At 41.5% G+C, this 26,027-nt stretch overlaps 1 protein-coding gene across 2 annotated transcripts in view; it reads right to left on the reverse strand.

Annotated features, from left to right (window-relative positions):
* Positions 1 to 6,296: 6,296 nt before the first annotated feature.
* Positions 6,297 to 26,027, reverse strand: part of LOC124013123 (atrial natriuretic peptide receptor 1-like) — a 124,413-nt gene continuing 104,682 nt past the window's right edge. For both annotated transcript variants that reach the window (XM_046327297.1, XM_046327296.1), the window contains 14 exons: positions 24,520 to 24,640; positions 23,988 to 24,062; positions 21,976 to 22,056; positions 21,712 to 21,816; positions 21,134 to 21,205; positions 20,075 to 20,234; positions 17,813 to 17,968; positions 11,756 to 11,924; positions 11,318 to 11,464; positions 10,914 to 11,037; positions 10,530 to 10,598; positions 10,116 to 10,290; positions 9,867 to 9,965; positions 6,297 to 9,754 (listed from right to left, as the gene is read on the reverse strand). In XM_046327297.1, coding sequence (XP_046183253.1) covers positions 9,600 to 9,754; positions 9,867 to 9,965; positions 10,116 to 10,290; positions 10,530 to 10,598; positions 10,914 to 11,037; positions 11,318 to 11,464; positions 11,756 to 11,924; positions 17,813 to 17,968; positions 20,075 to 20,234; positions 21,134 to 21,205; positions 21,712 to 21,816; positions 21,976 to 22,056; positions 23,988 to 24,062; positions 24,520 to 24,640 — 1,708 coding nt within the window. In that variant the 3' untranslated portion in view covers positions 6,297 to 9,599. The remainder of the gene's footprint in view (positions 9,755 to 9,866; positions 9,966 to 10,115; positions 10,291 to 10,529; positions 10,599 to 10,913; positions 11,038 to 11,317; positions 11,465 to 11,755; positions 11,925 to 17,812; positions 17,969 to 20,074; positions 20,235 to 21,133; positions 21,206 to 21,711; positions 21,817 to 21,975; positions 22,057 to 23,987; positions 24,063 to 24,519; positions 24,641 to 26,027) is intronic.

A 26,027-nucleotide genomic window follows, 5' to 3' on the forward strand; every position in this document is an offset into this window, starting at 1 on the left:
GTTGAAATGTGTGTATTGAAAATAAATCAGGATAATTGTTCTTCATTATCATGCTAAGTTAAAGCAATAGCATTCAGACCAATTACCTTCTAAATAATACATTTTACATTTCATTAAGCAAAACGTTGGAAACATGCTTGAAATTCGCTATAGCTGCCTACATTAGCCTACTCCAAGGAAAATGTGCTTCGTGACAAGAAGAATGTTGTGGCAAACTACTAGTTATATATTTGTACCACTGAGGGCGCAACAACCCATGACAACGAACAACAACATTCATCCAAGCAAGCCAGACCAAATGTATTAAACACAGTGTTTTGCAAATATACTTTCATGTTTTACATACACGGACCATTTAGCCATAACAGTTATCCCGTTTTTCAAAGTTTCAAAGTTTAAAAAAAAAACAATGCACAGTAATTAATTCAGTTGAATCTAAACACAAACTAAGGACACAGGAACACAGAAAGCGACCAATAAGTGATTGAAGATTAGTTGAGTTCTATTAAATTAGTTGAATTCCATTAGTTTAGTTAGTTTAGTTTTAGTTCACGATTTATGTTAGTTTAGCTTAGTTTAGTTGTTTATCTACAGGGAAACCAAACCAGCTGTGGATATGGTAAATAAAGGACCCCAGCAGGGTAAGGAGGGCAAATGAGGTGTTGGTGATGAAATAGAAGAAGCCTGATATGTCTTCCAAACAGGAGTGGATGTCAAGGTCCAACAGTTTAGTGCCTTTCTTATCCTCTGGGAATTTGAAAACAAAATCGTGAGCATAAACGACTTGTGTTTGCTACAGTCATAGGTGAAAGAGTTATCTCTAAATTAAGGAAATGTAAGGCAGGAAGAGAACATATCACTGTCTCACGGATCTCTGTAACCTCGTTCTGAGCTACTTGTAAAAGCTTCTTACTTGAGTGAGTGAGTTTGGCTCATATGAGGAAATCTGAAGACAGAAGTCAGGAATTGGACAGGTAGAGCAGTTTTAGCATTGGGATTGGGTGAAACAGCTCTGGAGGGTGGGCTGTGAGGTCATTATAGATTATGTGCACCAAGTGGGGTGTGTGAATGAATGTGTCTGGGTGCAGGGAGATAAGACAAATACCTCTTTCAAGAAAGTTAGAGGCTATATAATGAGGTATTTTCGCATTGGGACCCTGATTGTCAACATTGAGGTTTTCCAGGATAGCAGGTTAGAGAATGTTGGAGAGATTGGTTTCTTTTGTGTCATAGAATATAGCATTCATATAGCATTCATATAGCATTCATACTGTATCAAGGGTTAGTAAGCTTCTTAGTCCTGTGAACACAGCGCCTGTTATATGATCTTCATTAAGTTTATTTGATGACAGATGAAGATACAGTATGTAAGGCTGGCCAATCTCTCAAATTCCACAGGTTCCAAATGGACAATTTGATTGTCAGATGAAATCAACTCCCTACGTGATTGTATGCTTTAAAGTCTTCTTTTCTGATTGATTTAATATTATTTCCTGTCAAATCCAACATCTTGAGTTTCTGCAAACCCTCCTTGAAAGTATCACCCAAGGTCAGGCTCTCTATACAAAAAACTGCCCTCAAGGTTTGTTGTTATTAAGATTGAGTTCTGTGAGTCTGGTGATATTGTCTAAATCTGAACAGCCTTGATTATTGATGTTATTGCTGCTGAAATCCAGAATTTTCAGTGTGGCGATTGCTTGTGACGTTTGGCACAGATGAAAGCCTATTGTCATTCTCAGCTGCTTCATTGATTAGGAAGATAACTCAAGACAGTTCACTAATAATGTTAAATGACATGTTCAGCTCAGTTAGCAGGGTGCATGACCGCAGCAGTTCTTCAGAGACAATAATGATGTTGTTTTCTGTCAATCTGTGTATGTACACTACCGGTCAAAAGTTTTAGAACACTTACTCATTCAAGGGTTTTTCTCTATTTGTACTATTTTCTACATTGTAGAATAATAGAGAAGACATCAAAACTATGAAATAACACATATGGAAACATGTAGTAACCAAAAAAGTGTTAAACAAATCCAAATATATTTTATATATTGCACACTCTTGGCATTCTCTCAACCAGCTTCACCTGTAATGCTTTTCCAACAGTCTTGAAGGAGTTCCCACATGCTGAGCACGTGTTGGCTGCTTTTCCTTCACTCTGCAGTCCGACTCATCCCAAACCATCTCAATTTGGTTGAGGACGGGAGATTGTCGAGGCCAGGTCATCTGATGTAGCACTCCTCCACTCTCCTTCTTGGTAAAATAGCTCTTACACAGCCTGGAGGTGTGTTGGGTCATTGTCCTGTTGAAAAACAAATGATAGTCCCACTAAGCCCAAACCAGATGGGATGGCGTATCGCTGCAAAATGCTATGGTAGCCATACTGGTTGTGTGCCTTGAATTCTAAATAAATCACTGACAGTGTCACCAGCAAAGCACCCCCACACCATAACACCTCCTCCTCCATGTTTTACGGTGGAGATCATCCGTTCACGAACACCGTGTCTCACAAAGACACTGCGGTTGGAACCAAAAATCTAAAATTTGGACCAAAGGACAAATTTCCACCAGTCTAATGTCCATTGCTCGTGTTTCTTGGCCCAAGCAAGTCTCTTCTTATTATTGGTGTCCTTTAGTATTGGTTTCTTTGCAGCAATTCAACCATGAAAGCCTGATTCACACAGTTTCCTCTGAACAGTTTATGTTGAGATGTGTCTGTTACTTGAACTCTATGAAGCATTTATTTGGGATGACATTTCTGAGGCTGGTAATTCTAATGAACTTATTCTCTGCAGCAGAGGAACTCTCTCCTGTGGCGGTCCTCATGATAGTCAGTTTCATCATAGCTCTTGATAGTTTTTGCGACTGCACTTGAAGAAATTTTCGAAGTTCTTGAAATTTTCCGTATTGACTGACCTTCATGTCTTAAAGTAATGATGAACTGTCACTTCTCTTTGCTTATTTGAGCTATTCTTGCCATAATATGGCATTAAGGGAAGAAATTCCACAAATGAACTTTTAACAAGTCACACCTGTTTATTGAAATGCATTCCAGGTGACTCCCTCATGAAGCTGGTTGAGAGAATGCCAAGAGTTTGCAAAGCTGTCATCAAGGCAAAGGGTGGCTATTTGAAGTAAATATAAAATATATTTGGATTTGTTTAACACTTTTTTGGTTACTACATGATTCCATATGAGTTATTTCATAGTTTTGAGGTCTTTGCCATTATTCTACAATGTAGAAAATAGTAAAAATATAAATGGAATGAGTAGGTGTGTCCAAACCTTTGACTGGTACTGTATATACACATATATACTGTGTGTATGTATAAATATAAATATGGGTATAATGTTTATGTTGTATATACAGGGTCCATTTGTAAAAGAGACCTAGCTCTCAATATGTCTTCCCTGTTAAAATAAAGGTCAAATAAATTACCGGATTGACAAGAACCCAGCAATACAGCAGAAAGCAGAGAAAGACAATCAGATGAGTGTGAAGACCCACTTCATATTCCTGCTATGGTTTTCTTTAGTTTCAAAATGAGGAGCTTGGTTGGGCAAGATCTTTTTTAGAGCAATTAATGGCTAGCTACCCAACGCATGTTTGCTCCCAAAGGATTCCTTTCAAGACTCTTCCGTTCAACTGATAAATGTGTTCAACTTAATATGTTCAACAATAACGCATAACTATAGAAGATAACAGACAGATATTTTAAGAGGCCATTTTAAACAACTGTTCCACCATGTTGCTGGGGAAAATAATGTTATTGGAGAATGGAAACAAAGTAAAATAGCTATCCAAAGTGGGTATACATATTTTCCTAGTTAAGGCAAAATATTTCCTGAACAAAGAAAGACGTGGTGTAACAGAGGAAACACATTTGCAATCTACACCCTGTTTCATTGTAAACCAAATAATTGAGCAACACAATCCATTTAACAGATTATTTGGGAATTAAAAATAATAACACAGGAGACATGAAAAGTCAATAAAAAAAAGTTGCATTTATTTTTAACGATTTCTCAATATACCGAGGAGAAACTTCATCGAAAACGTTTTTTTTTCTTCTGATTGAAATTTAATTGACGTCAACTCCGGTCAGTAATGTAGCTAAACTGTATAATCCACACTTATTTTTATTTACAATCATAAGTAGTCAGTAGTGATGACTGCTTTTCCCTCCATTAGTAGTCATGGAGAATGTGTAGTGGACATGAGTCGGTCATGGTCTCACGATAAAGTAAGCCCTGCCTGCGACTTCAAAATCTGTAAGGTCCCTCAGTCGAGGAGTGAATTTCAAGCACAGATACAATCACAAAGAAAAGGGGAAATGGTGGTTTTCCAATGGTTCACAAAAGAAGGGCACCTATTGGTAGATAGGTCAAACAAAATTGAAATTAAATATCCCTTTGAGCATGGTGCAGTTATTAATTACACGTTGGCTGGTGTACAAAGATACAGGTGCACTTCCTAACTCAGAGGAAGGGAACCGCTCATTGATTTCACCATGAGACCAATGGTGATTTTAAAATCAGTTATAGAGTTTAATGGCTGTAATAGGAGATAACTGAGGATGGATCAACAACATTGTAGTAACTCCACAATACTAACATAAATGGCAGAGTGAAAAGAAGGAAGCCTGTACAGAATAACAATATTCCAAAACATGCAACCTGTTTGCAATAAGGCACTAAAGTATTACTGCAAAAAAAAAATGTAGTAACGAAATGTACTTTTTGTCCTGAATAAAAAGCGTAATGTTTGGGGCAAATCCAACACAACACATCACTGAGTACTGAGTTCATATTTTCAAGCGTGGTGATGGCTTGTCATCAGAAAAGACTAGGGAGTTTTTTAAGGGTAAAAATAAATGGAATGGAGCTAAGCATGGGCAAAATCTTGAAGGGAAAGTTGGTTCAGTCTGCATTACACCAGACACTGGGAGACAAATTCACCTTTCAGCAGGACAATTACCTAAAACACAAGCCAAATATACACTGGAGTTGCTTACCAAGACAACATTGAATGTTCATGATTCGGCTTAGTTACAGTTTTGATTTGGCAAGACTTGATAATGTCTGTCTTGCAATGATCAACAACCAACTCCACAGAGCTGGCAGAATTTTGAAAAGAATAATGGGCAACTATTGTACAATCCAGGTGTGCAAAGCTCTTAGAGACGTACCCATAAACACTCACAGCTCTAATCACTGCCAGAGGTGATTCTAACATGCAATGATTCAGGAGGTTTAATACTGATCTCTTGACATTAACAAATTACTAACCTTCAGGATCATATAAAATCAGAATTTTCAGCTGACTTGCCAGAGAAAGATAGACCCCTCATTTGGTTCCTCTTCCTTTCCAGTGGTGTAAAGTACTATAGTAAAAATACTTTAAAGTACTACTTAAGTCGTTTTTTTGGGTATCTGTACTTTACTATTTATATTTTTGACAACTTTTACTTTTTCCTAATGAAAATAATTCAGTTTTTACCCCATCCATTTTCCTAGACACCCAAAAGTACATACATTTTGAATGCTAAGCAGCACAGGAAAATGGTCCAATTCACGCACTTATCAAGAGAACCTCCCTACTGCCTCTGATCTGACAGACTCACGAAACACAAATACTTTGTTTGTAAATTATGTCTGAGTGCTGGCTCTCCATTAAAAAAAAATAGTGTCGTCAAGTTTGCTTAACACAAGCAATTTTAAATGATTTATACTTTTACTTTGATACTTAAGTATAGTTAAAACCAATTACTTCTACTCAAGTAGTATTTTAGTGGGTGACTCACTTTTACTTGAGTCCTTTTCTATTAAGGTATCTTTACTTTTACTCAAGTATGACAATTGGGTACTTTTTCCAACACTGCAGATTTCTTCCTTAACGCTGTGTGAAGAATCTGCCTCTTCAGCATCTTTTTTAAGCACTCTGTGACAAATAGCTTTTTTCAAAGTGCTACACAGTACAAATAAAAGTAGTCAAAGTGTTAAGTCTTCGAAGCTGTTTTTTTACTGTGTTATTTGACCTTGTACTGTGTTATTTGACCTTGTACTTATATCCTTATTATTTCAAGTTTATATATAGATAGATAGAAATATGTAACCTGTAGATTAGACTACGAGTATGTGGGTTGTTGTGCCATACTGTGATACAAAATGCAATTGTGTGCATGGACACTCCCACTTAGATTGTAAGGTCTAATAAATAACTAAACATGGAAAGTACATCACGTTTCGGCCAAAATGACATCAAGCACAATAACACATTGCTATTGACTCAGAAGAAAATGTGGGTTATCAACTGATTTTATAAAGACATTCAACTGACCCGAAACAAGACAGGCAATGTAACTGAACATTTCTCTCCCTCCCCAAAACAACGCCAATGTCATATTTTAAAACACAACAGTACATTGTAACATACAGTAATTCAAAGACCAACCCACTCTTCGAAAATACAGACAAAGCAACCAAAACAACACAATAAAATACATTTTACTGCATCAGAAACGCATTTAAAGAAGCCATGTGACCACATTCATCTTAATGAAGCCATGTGACCACATTCATCTTAATGATGTCATTTTCTGGTTGTAAACTGGTTTTCTGGTTGACAAGAAATCATACAACCATATTACAAGCAACTGGTCTCAACCAGTTGCTGGTCTCAACCAGTTGCTGGTCTCAACCAGTTGCTGGTCTCAACCAGTTGCTGGTCTCAACCAGTTGCTGGTCTCAACCAGTTGCTTGTTACAACCAGGTAAAGACATATTTTTCACGACAAGAAGACAAAATGGGAAAGACGTCATATTTTGGTTGTTATCTGGTCAGATTACAACTAGACAAAGACTTGATTTTCTGTTTGCTAAAAATAATGAACTTCTGCAAAAACTTTCACACCACCAGTATACAACCTGACTACGACGCCATAAAATAGATTATACTGAAACCAGTTTTGCCTGCTGGGTTACCTGTCAGATCAAGCCTGACATTGGGTGAGTTACTACTGATCAATGACGTGTCTCCCTGACATCACACAGAGCTGTTATCATTTACAACTCCACATTATCAATCCTGATTATTTCACGAGTATTTGCTTTGACTTAGGTGATACATTCACTCATGGAAAATGAAATGATCAAATCATTTAGACTTAAGTTGGAAAGGGGATATTCTCACTGATGATAAGTTTAAGGTTTAGGGCCATTCAAGTGAGAGCACATTCACATGGTCCATAGCGCTGGTTGGTATATGGGTGCCTGCTGCCTATCAGTGATGCTCCACTTCTGAGCCAAGTAGCGAGGTGGTGCAGCTGTTCCTTTCAGATAGACAACGAGCAGATCCACCCAAAAACACCAACGAACAAAAGGCAAAAGAGTCGTTTGTTGCAACATGTTTGCAAATCACAAGCCAAACCAGTATCCTCCGAGAGTCAACTTTGAGAGTTTATGGGCATATATATCCAATATATCATTTTTCACTATGCTATGTATGCCATTTAGAAGGACTCCCAATCTGAAATAAATCTGACCTTTCTTATCAGTAACAGAAGTGAAGAGCTAGACTCACTCATTCTTTTGTACCCTTGAGTATAACATCATCTTGTAAAAAAGAAAGAAGGAAAAAGGACAATTAGAAAATCTGAACTTCAAAATGAGTCTGTAATATAAGAACTTCGTGTGGGAGGACTATCTGGTTATAACCACGCAGACAGCATTACCTGTGACTAGATAATAATACGTAATTCATCCAAAAGTTGACATTCGTGGCCAACTCTAATTCTCAATTCTTCATTGTCACCGCAGTTTATCTTGAGAAGATTAAAGCAACTTGTTTTTTTTATGACCAAAACTATTCGTTTTAGCTGTAAATTCTCTTTTTGAACAGCCCTGTTGAATGCACACGGACTTATTTACAAGACTAATGTCCTTAACAGCCATAAGTGTCAATTTGAGACATTTCACCAATGTCAATTAGATCGCCTATACTTGCATGGTGGGGATTGCCTCCACGAATTCCCCATAAAGCACATAGCCTAATAGGTTGTGGGACACACTTTGTTGACTGGTATTATTATGGATTACTGAGCCCTATTCTACGAATCTGGTTTGAGGAGTTAGCGAGGAAACTGTGGTCAACTCTGAGTTCAAACGGTGACACAAATGTGGCTCACCTTTTAGCCAGGTACATTTCTGTGGAAACGAATCCTTCAGAACTAATCTGCTTCCGGGATGGCTAACTCAGTGTTTACTCAATTTATCCCGAATGAAGTGGTTGAGTCAATCCTGTGTTATAAATAGTAACATTCAAATACATTACACACAACACATTTAGTAACGACAGGATGCATTTGAATCTTCACGGGCAGTAAAACTGTCGTAGGAATTCATACAATGATTTTATCGATATGAGTGGGGAGTCATCGTGCATTGCTAAGCACACCAAATAAACGATATGCGCAAGACAGAGGCACTTGTAATAGCCCATTTCACACCATAAGCCCGCTGAATTTGCAGGTTAGTTTTCCCTTTCATTTAGATTTTGGCAAAAATGAAAATGTGTCACTGACACGCCCATGGACGAATGTTTCAGTATCGTCTCAGTTTGGCTTTCGACTAGCAATGTGTGACATGTACGTGCAGTTACACGCCCGGCTCGAGCAGGCTCAAGTAAGCGGCGGTTGAACGATCAACATCTGCCTGATCTACCTTCATAACATGCGTGAAGCCTGAGCTGGAACGTGAAGCTGACTGAAGCTAGCTAATATCAGAAAAGACTGAATACATCTAGCTACATTCGTAGTGTACCCCTCTGGACTTCAGTTGATTCATGTTCGACTGATATTGAACAAACTGATATAGTAATATAGAACACAAACCACTTGTGAAATAAATAGAAAAACACCAGGGAATGCTTCACATAACACTAAGGCCTCTACACAAATGTTAGAGAACACCAAGTCAGTCACAAAGTCAAATAACCACAAAATAACACATTGGACAACTCTCGTCACCACACACAACAGGTCCAAATAAGAATGTCCAAAATGTTTGTTCACAAATATCGACAGTTGCAACTCTGGAACACAGGGTGGCGTCGTTCGCAAATGCCCATCGTCTGTGTCAATCAGAGGTGGTGCCTCGCCAATCGGCACATGGCGGGTGTAGCAGTGATATCGTTCCTTTGGTTGGAAAGTCTACAAGTCTACAGCTGTCCATGGATGATCCACCATGGTAAGTCAATCTAGACAGGGCTTGTCCACCTATAGGAACCAAGGTATCCCCATGAAGAGCAGTGAGACTCTGTCGATGAGACTATCATTAAGGAGGGAGTTGTCAGTGGTACAGTTTTTGTTGTTGTTGCTTATTTCCATTTCATTCCATTCCCATGTGCATCTGTATGCATGTCTGTTCCTTTTATCTCAGCCCTGCCTTCCCTTACATCTCTTTTCTACCACGTCTCTCTAATACGGTCTAAACAGTATGCATCTCTCTCTCTCCCGTGTGTCTCTCTCTCTCTTTCTCTCGCTCTCCCCGTCTCTCTTTCTCCCGCTCTCCCCATCTCTCTCTCTCTCTCTCTCTCTCTCTCTAGTAAGCCATGTTGCTGGTGCTCTCCCCCAGTAGCCAGTAGGTCTTCATCCTCCCTTTGCCCTTCATCTCCACGTCTCCTCTCAGCTCCAGCTGGAAACAGTTGAAGTCGTCCAGCACCGTACGCGTGGCCTCCGACACGTGGATCTTCAGGGCTGAGGGATGAGAACATGACAGACATGTGGTCATTGAAGCCAGAGAAGGACTAGTGTATGTGTACCCTGATAGGTCATGAGATTGTAGATAAAAGAGATGGGTCTCTCTCACCCTCCCCATTGGACTCCATGCGAGAGGCTGTGTTGACTGTGTCTCCAAACAGACAGAACCGAGGCATCTTCAGTCCTACAACACCAGCACACACTGGGCCTGGAGAGAACACACACACACAACCTATTCCAATATTCCACAGACCCTAATGATTCCACAGTGTCAGACAAGCTCAAGGAAGTGCATTTGTTAGAAAACAAATACAATTTGAACCATACAACAACCCCCCCCGCCCTTCTCGCCGCTCACCACTGTGGATGCCACTGCGCAGAAAGAGCTGCTGGGCAGGTCGGTGGCGGATCCTGAAGGAGTGTACGGCCTCCAGCAGGGCTAGCGACATGCGGGCGATTTCTCGGCCGTGCAGATTGCCGTTCCTCACGGGCAGCCCAGACACCACCATGTATGCATCGCCTATCGTCTCCACCTGAGGGCGCCACAGAGTGAGAGACGGTCACACTGTCACCAGGCTTCTTACTAAACATGTCCTTGACTCAGTGGCGAGTAACCGTGGTACAGGAGGCTCACAGCATGTCCAGGTCTTTGTGTCCTTCTAGCTCCAACACACCTGATTCAAATAGTCTTCAAGCACTTGTGTAGCTGGATCAGTTGCATTAAATGTGTGCACACCCTGTGTGAATAACAAGGTTCAGACTCTGACTTCACCTTATAAACATCAAAGTTGTCGATGATGGCATCGAAACACGTGTAGAGGTCATTCAATAGGGTCACCACCTACAGGGAAACGTGAGGATTATCAGCCACTGCATAAAATATGTGTCCTTTAAGTAGAATAAGTAGAATAACAGTCAATTCATTTGCCTTCAGATATGAGGCAATTGTAATACAGTTCACGTCTGAAAAGTACACATTGAACACAAGTATGCTTAAATTAAGTGCATTTCATCGATCCCAACTCAAATATATTATTTTAATTTGCTCAGAAAAACGGCATACTCCGCTTCTCATTCATGACAGCCTAAAGCCATTGCATATCGGCACTAGACTGTATTGTCAAGCGTCTGTTGACTACGTTCATTCTGGACTGACCTGCATGGGCGTGCTCTCGGCTGAGATGGCGGTGAAGCCCACGATGTCACTGAAGTAGATGGTGACCGAGTCAAAGGCCTCAGCCTGCACCGTCTCCCCTCTCTTCAGCTGCTCCGCTACAGAGCTACATCACACACAGACAGTGTTAAGCAGAGGGAGTTGGGTGTGTGTGTGTGCGCGTGTGTGTGATTCAGTCAAATCACCAAATTATGTTTGTATGTACTAGTCCTCTGCAGAGTACAGCCTTTGATGAGCATTTCTGTGTGAGGGTGTGTTTGTGTGTGTCATTTTTGGACCTAATTATTCAAAAAAGGACACAACCTAGTACACTGCCTTAAAAATAATTTAGGATAACAAAAAAGCGAAACAACTTATTTCCACTGTGGTCCTCTTAATACACTCACTGTGGAAGTATCTGGTAGAGCAGTGCCTCGGCCTTGCGTTTCTCTTCATGGTAAGCCTGTGTCCTTTCCTCCACCAGTTCTTCCAGGTTATTGGCGTACTGCTCCATCCGAGACAGCAGGTTGTCCAGGATATTAGACCCATAACCTCTGGGGAGGGAAGGATGGCGAGAGGGATGGAGGAGAGGAGAAATGAACGGGTAAAAGATGCGGCGGGAGGTTTTTGAAGGTAGTTGTCAGAGCAGTGCAAACCTGTTGTGAGTACATCCAGTCGTTGGGTAAAATGAATCACACACATGTTTGTGCGTGGAGAGTTATTGTGAACGTATGCAGATCTCTAACTCGAGGGGATGGGTATCAGTGCATGTCTGTAGATCAGGCACCATATAAAGTGCATGGTGTTCATGGAGGTTTTAAGCAGTGCGCACACACATGGTGTACCTGTTGTGTTTGCGCAGCAGCAGCTTGATGTGGTGGAACTCGGGCCTCTCGTTCACGTCTTCGCTCCAGCAGCGCTGCATGAGCTGGCCCACCTCTTCACTGTGACTCTGGGGGCAGAGGGAGGGCCGCAGGTAGGGCCACTGGCCCAGCGCCACGCGCTCAACGATTTCTGGGAGGAAGAGACAGGGGTGAGAGAATATGCGAGAATCCATAAAACCATATTGTACTATTGTACAGTCGTGGCCAAAAGTTTTGAGAATGACACAAATATTAATTTCCACAAAGTTTGCTGCTTCAGTGTCTTTAGATGTTTGTCAGATGTTACTATGGAATACTGACGTATAATTACAAGCATTTCATAAGTGTCAATGGCTTTTATTGACAATTACGTGAAGTTAATGCAAAGAGTCAATATTTGCAGTGTTGACCCTTCTTTTTCAAGACCTCTGCAATCTGCCCTGGCATGCTGTCAGTTAACTTCTGGGCCACATCCTGACTGATGGCAGCCTATTCTTGCATAATCAATGCTTGTAGTTTGTCAGAATTTGTGGGGTTTTGTTTGTCCACCCGCCTCTTGAGGATTGACCACAAGTTCTCAATGGGATTACAGTCTGGGGAGTTTCCTGGCCATGGACCCAACATATCAATGTTTTGTTCCCCGAGCCACTTAGTTATCACTTTTGCCTTATGGCAAGGTGCTCCATCATGCTGGAAAAGGCATTGTTCGTCACCAAACTGTTCCTGGATGGTTGGGAGAAGTTGCTCTCGGAGGATGTGTTTGTACCATTCTTTATTCATGGCTGTGTTCCTAGGCAAAATTGTGAGTGAGCCCACTCCCTTAGCCGAGAAGCAACCCCACACATGAATGGTCTCAGGATGCTTTACTGTTGACATGATACAGGACTGATGGTAGCACTCACCTTTTCTTCTCCGGACAAGCTTTTTTCCGGATGCCCCAAACAATCGGAAAGGGGATTCATCAGAAAAAATCACTTTACCCCAGTCCTTAGCAGTCCAATCCCTGTACCTTTTGCAGAATATCAGTCTGTCTCGGATGTTTTTCCTGGAGAGAAGTGGCTTCTTTGCTGCCCTTCTTGACACAAGGCCATCCTCCAAAAGTCTTCACCTCACTGTGCGTGCAGATGCACTCACACCTGCCTGCTGCCATTCCTTAGCAAACTCTGTACTGGTGGTGCCCTGATCCCGCAGCTGAATCAACTTTAGGAGACGGTCCTGGCACTTGCTGGACTTCCTGGGCGCCCTGAAGCCTTCTTCACAACAATTGAACCGCTCTCCTTGAAGTTCTTGATGATCCGATAAATGGTTGATTTAGGTGCAATCTTACTGGCAGCAATATCCTTGCCTGTGAAGCCCTTTTTTGTGCAAAGCAATGAAGACGGCACGTGTTTCCTTGCAGGTAACCATTGTTGACAGAGAAAGAACAGTGATTCCAAGCACCACCCTCCTTTTGAAGCTTCCAGTCTGTTATTCGAACTCAATCAGCATGACAGAGTGATCTCCAGCCTGGTCCTCGTCAACACTCACACTTAATGAGAGAATCACTGACATGATGTCAGCTGGTCCTTTTGTGGCAAGGCTGAAATGCAGTGGAAATGTTTTTGGGGGATTCAGTTCATTTGCATGGAAAAGAGGGACTTTGCAAATAATTGCAATTCATCTGATCACTCTTCATAACATTCTGGAGTATATGCAAATATGCATACAAACTGAGGCAGCAGACTTTGTGAAAATTAATATTTGTGTCATTCTCAAAACTTTTGGCCACAACTGTACTAAGGGACATTTCAATTTCAGAGAGAGAGAGATAGAGCTCAAGTGAACTTCATTTAGAAAAGCTACCTTGGACAGACAAGCCTCTTCTCCTTCCCAGTAACAAGAACGAGACACGTTAGAATAGTCCCAAGGCTGCAGTAAAACCAGCCTCTTTCTCAAGGTCAACAGTTTCAGAGACAACTGTATCAACAACAAAAACACTCCTTTTAAGTCTTTTCTCTGTCGTCAAGTCTCCTCCATTAACCTATTACAACTCTCAATCTCCTTCCCTCTCTCCTTCTTTTCTGCTCCGAACGAGGCGTCACTTCAAACGCAGAGGCATCCTAATAGACTTGATTATGAAAGGCCAAGGCAGAATGAGGTTGAAGGAAACACTGTTCTGTCAAATGCGTCAATACTTTAATGACTGTATCTGGGTCACCTCTCATGTTTGCCCTCCATATCAGCTCTTTTATTTTCCTCTTTTCTTATTTTTAGTTCCCAACTTCTGTCTCTTGTCTCTCACACATAAATGATATGACCCCCCCCCCCCCATTCAATTCAATGTGTGTACTGTATAACCACAGTCAGTGAGCTAGCTTAGCATATAGCGCTGCCTCACTGAACCAGGGTCCTCTACATCAAGGGTTTCCAACCTAGGGGGCCCACACCCCCCATACAGATCGGCAACGTTTCATGGGGGGTGAGAGGGGGGAACCTTTTTTTTATACACAATTCTCGATTGTTTATACCGATCTAAATCTGCAAGGATAGAAACGAGTGGTAAAATGCCAGAGGAAGACGCGCCTGATGCACACGGGAATATCTTTGGTTTGTCTCTATGACATTCATATGAAGCTGAGCTACGACCTGCTAATCACTTTCTGTAAAAGAGAATGTGTAATTAAATTGAGTGTTCATATAAATGATCATAATAAAACATATTCGGTAGCGGAATAACATTTGGGGAAATCGGGACTAGACTTGATTTCCTTATCCATTATTATTATTATCATTATTATTATTATCATTATTACTATTATGATCATTATTATTATCATCATCATTATTATTATAATTAATATAATCATTATTATTCTAATATTATTAATACTAATAATCATTATTATTGTAATTATTATCATTATTATTATTATTATCATCATTATTATTATCATCATTAATATCATCATTAATATCATCATTATTATCATTATTATTATTATTATTATCATCATTATTATTATCATCATTAATATCATCATTATTATCATTATTAGTATTATTATCATTAAATAGCCTCCCTAAAAGATGGGTCTTGAAATGCAAGAAAGTAGCTTAGAAACACACATTTTCCTAGGTTCCTCAAAGTAAACAAAATCAAACTGGTGGTGTATTTAATATAGGCAATCTCAATAAACAATGAAAATGAGAAAAAAGGGGGCCATGTAGAAAAAAGGCTGGGGACCACTGCTTTACCCCACCAACACACATGACCACCGATTGGCCACATTTCAAGCTAGCTGTGGCGTGAGCTTACAGCACATTCTTAACTCTGCGACATGTACAGAATTTCAATGTGCTTCCTTAAGAGCCAGCCTAGGTATTTCTACTGACAGCAACTAGGGAGCTAGCTCTTTATGACCACTGGGATCTACTTTTGATCCTACATAATTAGGGGAATGTCAAAGAGTCCTGAGCAGATTTCCCTATGCAGGAGATGTATGTTTCCCTGGGGAATAAGGTGGATGGCAGAAATGTACAATGTATAAGTATGTGTACTTATACATTGTGTCTGTGTCTGGTGAAAGATATATGGTGACAGAGAGTCAGCACCTTAGAGATATGACAGGACTGGAATATAAAAGGGAAGATGGAAGGTGAAGATTGATTTTAAAAAACACCTGAGGGAGAGAAAGAGAGTGAGAGTGAGAGAGAGAGAGAGAGAGAGAGAGAGAGAGAGAGAGAGAGGAGGAGGGGGGAGAGAGAGAGAGAGAAGGGGGGAAGGAGAGAGAGAGAGAGAGAGAGAGAGAGAGAGAGGGGAAGGGATAGAGAGAGAGACAGGGGGAAGAGAGAGAGAAGGGGGAGAGAGAGAGAGAGAGAGAGAGAGAGAGAGAGAGAGAGAGGGAAGAGAGAGAGAGGGGGAGGGATAGAGAGAGAGAGGGGGGGAGGGGGGAAGAGAGAGAGAGAGAGAGGGGGAAGGAGAGAGAGGGGGAGAGAGAGAGAGAGAGACAGGGGGGGAAGAGAGAAGGGGAAGAGAGAGAGAGAGAGAGAGAGGGGGGGAGAGAGAGAGAGAGAGAGGGAGAAGGAGAGAGAGAGGGGGAGGGGAGAGAGAGAGAGAGAGGGGGGAAGGAGAGAGAGAGAGGGGGAGGGAATAGAGAGAGAGAGAGAGAGAGATATGGGGGAAGGACAGAGAGAGAGAGGGGGAGGGATAGAGAGAGAGAGAGGAGGAGGGAAAGGGGGGAGAGAGAAAAAGAAAGAAAAAGAGAAGGAAAGAGAGTACTACATGATTTACTACATTTAGCATTTTAAAGAGTAATGTATTACAACTACGGGTTATCACTGCTGCGGTGGGCACATTATTAGTATACTAGTAATTATAGGTATTACTAGACCTGCCTGAACAAACACATACACACATGTTCATAGTACTTTCCGAGAGAGAGAGAGAGAGAGATATAGAGAGAGAGAGCGACGGGAGGAAGGAGGGTTGAGAAACCCACACACTTCTCAGAATCTAATTGGATTCAGTGCCATGCTTCTTGGAGAGCACAAATAACAAATGACAAATGTGTAAAAAAAAGAAGAAAAGTGTTTTACATTTTCCCTCTCCAAGAAGCCTTTCAAAATGATTTGTCTTCTACACAGAAGCTAGTATAGTCCAGGTCTCTCTTGAATTATTTGTATTTTTTTTTATCTCAATCAGACTAACCTGGTTAAATGAAGTTAATAAAATCAATATATATGTTGTGCAATTAAATGCTTTGTCTTTCCCCAAAATAATCAAAATAAAAGATGCTAACCTCGTCCGTTTTTCTCTCTTCATTGTTTCAAGTACCATTCCATATGTCTGTGCTTCAATCTTTAAGTCTAACCCTATTTACCTTGATATGCATTCTATATAATTACAGTGCCTTAGAAAGTATTCATACCCCTTGACTTATTTCACACTTTGTTGTGTTACAGCTTGACCCACCCCCCAGCCATCTACAGGCATTACCCAAAGTGAAAACATGTTTCTAGAAGTTTTTGCAAATGTATTGAAAAATAAATAACTCCTTCACATAAGTGTTCACACCCCTGAGTCAATACTTTGTAGATCATTGCTAGACAACCATTTTCAGGTCTTAGATTTTCAAGTAGATTTAAGTCAAAACTGCAATTTGGCCACACAGGAGCATTCATTGTCTTCTTGGTAAGCAACTCTAGTATAGATTTGGCCTTGTGTAGGTTAGCATTGTGGAGTAAGTGCAATGTTGTTGGTCCATCCTCAGGTTTCTCCTATCACAGCCATTCAACTATTTTAATATCACTATTGGCCTCATGGGGAAATCCCTGAGCGGTTTCCTTCCTATCTGGCAACTGAGTTCGGAAAGACGTCTGTATCTTTATCTTTGTGCTCACTGGGTGAATTGATACACCATTCAAAGTGTAATTGAACACTTCACCATATTCAATGTCTGCTTTAAAAAAAAAAGACCCATCTACCAATAGGTGACCTTCTTTTCGAGGCATTGGAAAACCTCCTTGGTCTTTGTGGTTTAATCTGTGTTTCAAATTCACTGCTCGACTGAGGGTCCTTAATTGTATGTGTAGGGTACAGAGATGATTCAAAAATCATGTTAAATACTATTATTGCACACAGAGTGAGTCCACGCAACTTATTATGTGACTTGTTATGAAAATGTTTACTCCTGAATTTATTTAGGCTGCCCATAACAAATTGACTCAAGACATTTCAGCTTTTCATTTTGAATTAAATGGCAAACATTTCGAAAAACATAATTCCACTTTGACATTATGTGGTATTGTGTGTAGGCGAGTGACAAAATCTCAATCTCAATTGAATTCATTTTAAATGCAGGCTGTAACACAACAAAATGTGGAAAGAGTCAAGGGGTGTGAATACTTTCTGAATGCACTGTACTTGACTGAAGAACACGCACAGACACAGACGCAGACGCAGACACAGACGCAGACGCAGACACAGACGCAGGCACAGACGCAGACACAGGAACAGACACAGACGCAGACATAGACATAGACACACACACACACACACACCTTTGGGGCTGAGGGTGTCCCCCTCGACGTGGAAGACCCCTCGGAGCAGGGCCAGCTCTTGCAGAATGATGCCGAAGCTGTAGATGTCACCTTTCTGTGTGCCACATGGCGGGGGACTATCTGCCCTCAGCAGCTCTGGAGCTGCCCACAATTTCCCTATAGAGGGAGAGGGAGTGAAGGGGGGATGGGAGAGAAGGAAAGAGGGAGGTAAACCTTTATTTTAACAGGGAAGACATTGTAATGGAAATTGTAATGTTTGTGCTTTTCTTATAACTCATTTCTGTCTTCTACTCATGTGCTGTTCTAATAACCAATGGCTGTGTTCATGCAAGTGGCTGACTGTACACATCCTCATTGTCAGTAGCTGCAATGTGGCAGTACGTCCAGACCGTGTTTTGAAAACAAATGACTGTGTTTTGAGACCAAACTTAGTTATCTCGGTTTCAAGGTCTCAGCTTAGAGAGAAGAAGCCTTGCGAGGTATTGGTCTGTCACGTGCTATAAACCAGTATTTGTCGGTCACAAATGGTAATGATTCATTAATTATGCTAAATCATGCAAATATAACTTGTCTGTGTATAGTCGTATATAAGACAACTGTAGGGTCTGCCCAGGCAGAGCTCCTGATTGACATGTGTACTGTGGTGCATTAAGCCGGTTGGAACCTCTCCAGCGCGCTGACAATAAACGGTGATTCATTTAAGATTAACTGCAAGGCCTCCCGGGTGGCGCAGTGGTCTAGGGCACTGCATTGCAGCGCTGGCTGTGCCACCAGAGACTCTGGGTTCGCGCCCAGGCTCTGTCGCAGCCGACCGGGAGGTCCGTGGGCTGACGCACAATTGGCCTAGCATCGTCCGGGTTAGGGAGGGTTTGGCCGGTAGGGAAATCCTTGTCTCATCGCGCACCAGCGACTCCTGTGGCGGGCCGGGCGCAGTGCACGGTGTTTCCTCCGACACATTGGTGTGGCTGGCTCCGGGTTGGATGCGTGTGTTAAGAAGCAGTGCGGCTTGGTTGGGTTGTGTCTCTCCCGAGCCCGTACAGGAGTTGTAGCGATGAGACAAGATAGTAATTACTAACAATTGGATTCCAAGAAATTGGGGAGAATTTTTTTTTTTACATTTTAAATTTAAAAAAAGATTGACTTCAAGTGTGCAAGAATTTCTACAACAATGTGGAACATAAATATACACATTAAACATTATATATGCAGTACCAATCAAAAGTTTGGATACACCTACTCATTCAAGGGGTTTTCTTTATTTTACTATTATCTATATTGTAGAATAAAAGTGAAGACTTCAAAACTATGAAATAACACATATGGAATCATGTAGTGGGTCTTCCTTTCCTGTGGCGTTCCTCATGAGAGGCAGTTTCAATCAAGTTCTGGAAATGTTCCGTATTGACTGACCTTCATGTCTTAAAGTAATGATGGACTGTCGTTTCTCTTTGCTTATTTGAGCTGTTCTTGCCATAATATGGACTTGGTCTTTTATTAAATAGGGCCATCTTTTGTATCCCACCCCTACCTTATCACAACACAACTGATTGACTCAAATGCATTAAGAAGGAAAGAAATTCCACAAATTTACTTTTAACAAGGCACACCTGTTAATTGAAATGCATTCCAGGTGACTACCTCATGAAGCTGGTTTATAATGCCAAGAGTGTGCAAAGCTGTCATCAAGACTACTTTGAAGAATCTCAAATATAAAATATATTTTGATTTGTTTAACACTTTTTTGGTTACTACATGATTCCATATGTGTTATTTCATAGTTTTGATGTCTTCACTATTATTCTACAATGTAGAAAACAGTAAAAAGAAAGAAAAATCCTGGAATGATTAGATGTGTCCGAAATGATTTTTTTTTTTACACAACATAAGAATAAAAGGCCATTTCAAAGATGTACTTAGAGAGAAAGATAGAGTTTTAATATCATCCCTCTCAATCAGTAACTTATAAATACTTTTATCAGTCTGGTGATTTGACTGTTGAGCCACATCAATGACAAGTAATTAAATGGAGCCAGCAAGGGGACATTGTTACAGAACATATAGACAGAAATATATTGTGTAAAACAGACCATAGTATCAGAAAAATGGCATGTTTAGTTTTTTTGAATAACAACAACAATAGCAGGGATCGTTCCGCTCAATCACTTGGTTTGAGTTCATGTAGAGTGAGTGTGTGTGTGTTTGCTCATGCGTTCGAGTCTTTGTCTACGCCGTGAGTGTGTCTCTGCAGCTCTGGTAACTCACGGGCATAGTAGGCGTGTGTGTCCTCCATATTGGACTTTTCGCGGAAGCTAGCCAGCCCGTAGTCAGTGATCTTCAGGACAAAGCGACTGTCCACCACGCAGTTAGAGGACTTCAGGTTACCATGGGAGATGATGACGCTGTTGTGAAGGAAGGCCATTCCCTAGAATCAAAGAGGATGTGATTAACAATATTTCTCCAACCAGTGGGCGACCCTGTGTAAAATGTTTCCTGCACAGGTCCATGCAGAGGGGCAGGAGCTGTCACATGCTTTAAGCCAATGAAATTGCATTCGCTGAACAACCTACACATTACAAGTCAATAACCCCAAAAATGTGTACCCTCCCATTAACTTCCATTGAAAATAGGCATAACTTCCTCTGCCAAGCCTTGGACTTCCTGTGGACAGAAAAAAAAGTATGGAGCCAGCCTTCTCACAACAGCTATCTCTGCTAGAAAGGACACTGAGGGGCATTACATTGAGACTAACTCAGGTAAAATGCATGACTTCTTCATTCTAACCAGGACACCAGGAGGAGTCAGACGCCATCTGTCTACCCTTCATTATAAGCGTCACGACACATGCCCGGCCGCGCGCGTGCGCACACACACACACACACACACACACACACACACACACACACACACACACACACACACACACACACACACACACACACACACACACACACACACACACACACACACACACACACACACACACACACACACACACACACACAAATCTCATGCAAGAAAGTGGGAGTGACAGGTAACAGGCTTGGCATAACTTTCTTCATTGACAATACAAAAAACCTATCGAGGTATGATAGAATAAATATGAGTTGAATATTTTCAACCTCTCCCCCAGCCCCAATACTGTGAAACAACATTAAGTACCAATTTAGTGGTCTGGGGCCTTCAGCACATAGACATATTAGGCTCGTGACCCGGTTGGTTCGAATCCAGGACCCAAACCCCCTCCTCTCTTTCCTCCTTCTACACTGTCCTCTATCTGAACAGAAAATATCTCAGGATGGAGGATGAAGGATGGAGATGCACCTTAACAATGTCGTTGATCAGAGAGTATCTGAACATCCAGTCCAAGGTGATGGTCTCGCTCTCCATAAGATCCTGCACAACACATGAACAGAACCGTGAATATTTAAACACGCGTGCACGCGCACACACACACACACACACACACACACACACACACACACACACACACACACACACACACACACACACACACACACACACACACACACACACACACACACACACACACACACACACACACACACACACACACACGCACGCTAATATTCAGACCATGTTCCATGTTTCAAATAAGCAATACATGAAGGTCACCAACAGGTTAATCCCAGGCCACAATGACATGACATGCCATATCCATCCACATAGGCTGTTGATACTCAACAACATGTAGCGTAGGTGTCAAACGAGCCATCTCGAGACCCAAGGGTAGCTACTGTAAGCTAGATGGCTCATTACTTACTCACTGTGTGAATTGTGTGGTGTGGGAGATAAGAGAACAAAAGGGGTTTCAGTTAACAACGCTAAGGTCATAAGGTTAACGAATAGAACAACGAGACCCGATAGGCTGTGTGAAGTACCTGCAGGCTGCCCCGGGGACAGTACTCTGTGATGATACAGATGTTAGGAGGATCGATACAGGCTCCGATAAAGCGAGTCAAGTGCTCGTTTTGAACATCGCGCATCTGGAGGCAAGAAGATGAACATACACAATCACCAACATACTTCGTTACAATTGAATTAACACCTGAGCGAAGTATACACCCTAGGAACGTGATAAGTAGAAGAAATGGTAGAAAGGGCATTGTTGCTCTGGTAACAGGCCTACTGAATAAAGCACTCACATGTTTGAGCTCAAAGAGCACCCTCCTGGTGAGCTCGATGCGCTTCTTGTTAGTGACGTACTTAATGGCCGAAATGTTTCCCTGGAAAGGAGGCCACATTAACACAATATTTCACCATCATTTGACTTTAAGTGTCCTTCAACAGTATTATATACTATCTATATATTTGAAAGTACTGTTAAAAGGAGTGGAATGCACTTGTAATTCCTACTCCAAGGATGTAAACAACGCAACGGCCCACGTGAACCCTAGCAGAATCCTGGTACGAACATTTCTCCCTGGCAAATATTGGGTCTCACTTTAAACGAGGTAAAACTCATAAAGGCTTCATAAGCACTACACAAGCGCTTCACAAATCATCTGCAAGCATATGTCATACACTATAAATGGTTTATGAAGGGTGACATAACTATTCCCACTGTAGGGCGAATTGCCAAATGTGACATAACACACAATGTATGTTTATACACCATTTATAGCAGGGGTTCTCAAAGTGGGGTCCAGGTACTGCAGGGGGTCTGCGGCCCAATGTTTTTTTATTTTTATGAATATTACTAACAACAACAAATTCAAGTAATTATGGCAAAGGGATCCGTGGAATACGTTTCGAGGGTGTACTACAATACAAGACAATGACATATTATTAATCTACAGCCTCTGTTCATAACCCTGGGCAACATCGGCCTGGGAGGGTCACATGGATATTAGTGATCACAAAACTCCACCAATTATACATTTTTCAACTCAATTCTTCTTGTATTCCCCAGAAAGTAAAGAAAAAACATAAATGTCCTGCAATTAAATAATTAAAATGGTAGTTTTCTCTCTGCCTTGTGGCAAAATGTGTTGAATTGCAGGTGATTAGCTTGAAAACTGCAAAATGTTCTCTCCGATGCCAAGAAGGGGCCTTTAAAATGTTCTCTCCGATGCCAAGAAGGGGCCTTTAAAATGTTCTCTCCGATGCCAAGAAGGGGCCTTTAAAATGTTCTCTCAGATGCCAAGAAGGGGCCTTTAAAATGTTCTCTCAGATGCCAAGAAGGGGCCTTTAAAATGTTCTCTCCGATGCCAAGAAGGGGCCTTTAAAATGTTCTCTCCGATGCCAAGAAGGGGCCTTTAAAATGTTCTCTCAGATGCCAAGAAGGGGCCTTTAAAATGTTCTCTCAGATGCCAAGAAGGGGCCTTTAAAATGTTCTCTCAGATGCCAAGAAGGGGCCTTTAAAATGTTCTCTCAGATGCCAAGAAGGGGCCTTTAAAATGTTCTCTCCGATGCCAAGAAGGGGCCTTTAAAATGTTCTCTCAGATGCCAAGAAGGGGCCTTTAAAATGTTCTCTCAGATGCCAAGAAGGGGCCTTTAAAATGTTCTCTCCGATGCCAAGAAGGGGCCTTTAAAATGTTCTCTCCGATGCCAAGAAGGGGCCTTTAAAATGTTCTCTCCGATGCCAAGAAGGGGCCTTTAAAATGTTCTCTCCGATGCCAAGAAGGGGCCTTTAAAATGTTCTCTCCGATGCCAAGAAGGGGCCTTTAAAATGTTCTCTCCGATGCCAAGAAGGGGCCTTTAAAATGTTCTCTCCGATGCCAAGAAGGGGCCTTTAAAATGTTCTCTCCGATGCCAAGAAGGGGCCTTTAAAATGTTCTCTCCGATGCCAAGAAGGGGCCTTTAAAATGTTCCTTCCCAGGGCCCGAGACTTGGCTCATCTGGCAATGCACTGCCAACGTTTGTAAAACTACTATGCTATTTTAATCTCACCCGTGTTGTGTTCAGATGGGGCCCCTAATGAATTTGCTATCACAAAAGGGGTCCCTGGCCCCAAAAGTTTGAGAACCCCTGATTTATAGAGTAAAACCTACGCTTATAGACGACTTGTGAAGCATTTATGTAGTGCCCATGAAGCCTTTATGCATTGTACTTTGTTAAAAGTGGGAACAACTATTGCACGACACAAATCCTTAATAAAGCAAATGGCATAAGCATTGTCGGTGTACCACAACAAGCCCAGTGTAAAAGAACAGACCTTGTAGTAGCCAGTTTTGGCGTAGATCTGGAAGTTTCCTTCCATGGTCAGGAAGGAGCCATAGTTGGAGCCTCTCTGTGGACCATATCGAGAGGGAATGAGGACTTTTGTGCGTGTAGGTGTGCTTAGGTGTGTGTACGTGTGTGTGTGTAGCTGTACTGTATTTTATGTCTCTGTTTATCTTTATGCAATGCATGTATCACTAGCCACTTTAAACTATGCCACTTTATGTTTATATACCCTACATTACTCATCTCATATGTATATACTGTACTCTATACCATCTACTGCATCTTGCCTATGCCGTTCTGTACCATCATTCATTTATATATCTTTATGTACATATTCTTTATCCCTTTACACTTGTGTGTATAAGGTAGTAGTTGTGGAATTATTAGGTTAGATTACTCATTTGTTATTACTGCATTGTCGGAACTAGAAGCACAAGCATTTCACTACCCTTGCATTAACATCTGATAACCATGTGTATGTGACAAATTTGATTTGATGTGTGTGTTTCTCCATGCAGTACCAGAGACAGGGTGAGTCTGCTGCAGGCCCTGCGCAGCACTTTCTCCAGGTCACTCATCTGCACGTCATCCCATTGTACTCGCCAGAGCTGAGCAGCCAACTCATTCTCCAATTTCAGCTTCCTGAGGGAGAGAGTGTGGGGGGGAGTGAGAGAGGGTCAAACAGAGAGAGAGAAGGGGGGAGGGTGAGAGAAGGGGAGACCAAAGGGTGATGGATAGAGGAGGCTTGAGAGAGGTTCAGCGATAGGATGAAGCGAGAGCGAGCGAGAGAGAGAGAGACAAGGAAGGAAGGAAAAATAGAAGGAGAGAGTAGAGAAAGGAGAGCAGCCTCTGTCGTGTGAGGGCGACGGAGAAAGAGAAATCAATGAAGAGAACGAGAGAGAGAGAGCGTGTAGGGAGAGAGAGGGAGAATCAGAATCCGGAATAAAGGACAGAGAGATTAAGGAGAGGGATGGATGTGTTTCAGTGTGAGTGTACACTGTGTAAGACTGTACCTCTACCCAAACAGCCCATCAACACCTCTGTCACCCCACCCATTACAAGCTACAAATGGTATTCACACACACATTTCTCAGAAACACGTGCAACCCAACTATAGTATTGGGGATGGGATTAATTCATTGAGTATTGATAGAGATTAATATCTGCCATTGAGTGTCAGCCCTCAATTTGTGATTACAATTTAAATCGAGTCATCATTCACCAACAGTGCTGTGTGTGTGAAATTGTTTCGACATGTACCTTGATATCACAGACGGCTGGTGGCACCTTAATTGGGGAGGACAGGCTCATAGTAATGGCTGGAACGGCATGAATGGAATGGTATCAAACACATCACACACATGGTGTCCATGTGTTCAATACAATTCCATTCAGTCCATTCCAGCCATTGTTTTGAGTCATCCTCCCCTCAGCAGCTTCCTGTGCTTGATATAACATTCTTTACTGTAATGGAACATTATGTAAAAGAAAAAGCCAAAAATGTGTAATAATAACACATTTATGTTGTTGTTGTTGTTGTTGTTGTTTTTAAATCTATGAACATACAAACACATCATACAGTAGCTTCCATTTACAATAAACGACACATTTACAGATACACTTCACACAGACTAAGTCATCCATAGATTAAGTCATCAATATAGTAAGCGCTTATCCTACAAGAATATGAAACTGAACACTCATGAATGTATCCGCCTATGGGTATGTGCTATTCAAATGCACCTTGCTGTAACACAGGACAAAGTGTCAAAAGGGTCTGTGTAATTTTACAGCACATCACTGTTTTTACAGCACATCACAACTGTTAAAGGGATACTTTGGGATTTTGGTAAATGAGGCCCTTTATCCACTTCCCCAGAGTCAGATGAATTCATGGATAAAAAAAAAAATGTATGTCTCTGTGTCCAGTAAGAAGGAAGTTAGAGGTAGTTTTTGCGAGCCAATGCTAACTAGCGTTAGCACGAGGATTGGAGGTCTATGGGTATCTGCTAGCGTGCTCATCTGTTCA

This window comes from Oncorhynchus gorbuscha, linkage group LG24 (genome assembly GCF_021184085.1).
Source record: "Oncorhynchus gorbuscha isolate QuinsamMale2020 ecotype Even-year linkage group LG24, OgorEven_v1.0, whole genome shotgun sequence".
NCBI classification, from domain to species: domain Eukaryota; kingdom Metazoa; phylum Chordata; class Actinopteri; order Salmoniformes; family Salmonidae; genus Oncorhynchus; species Oncorhynchus gorbuscha.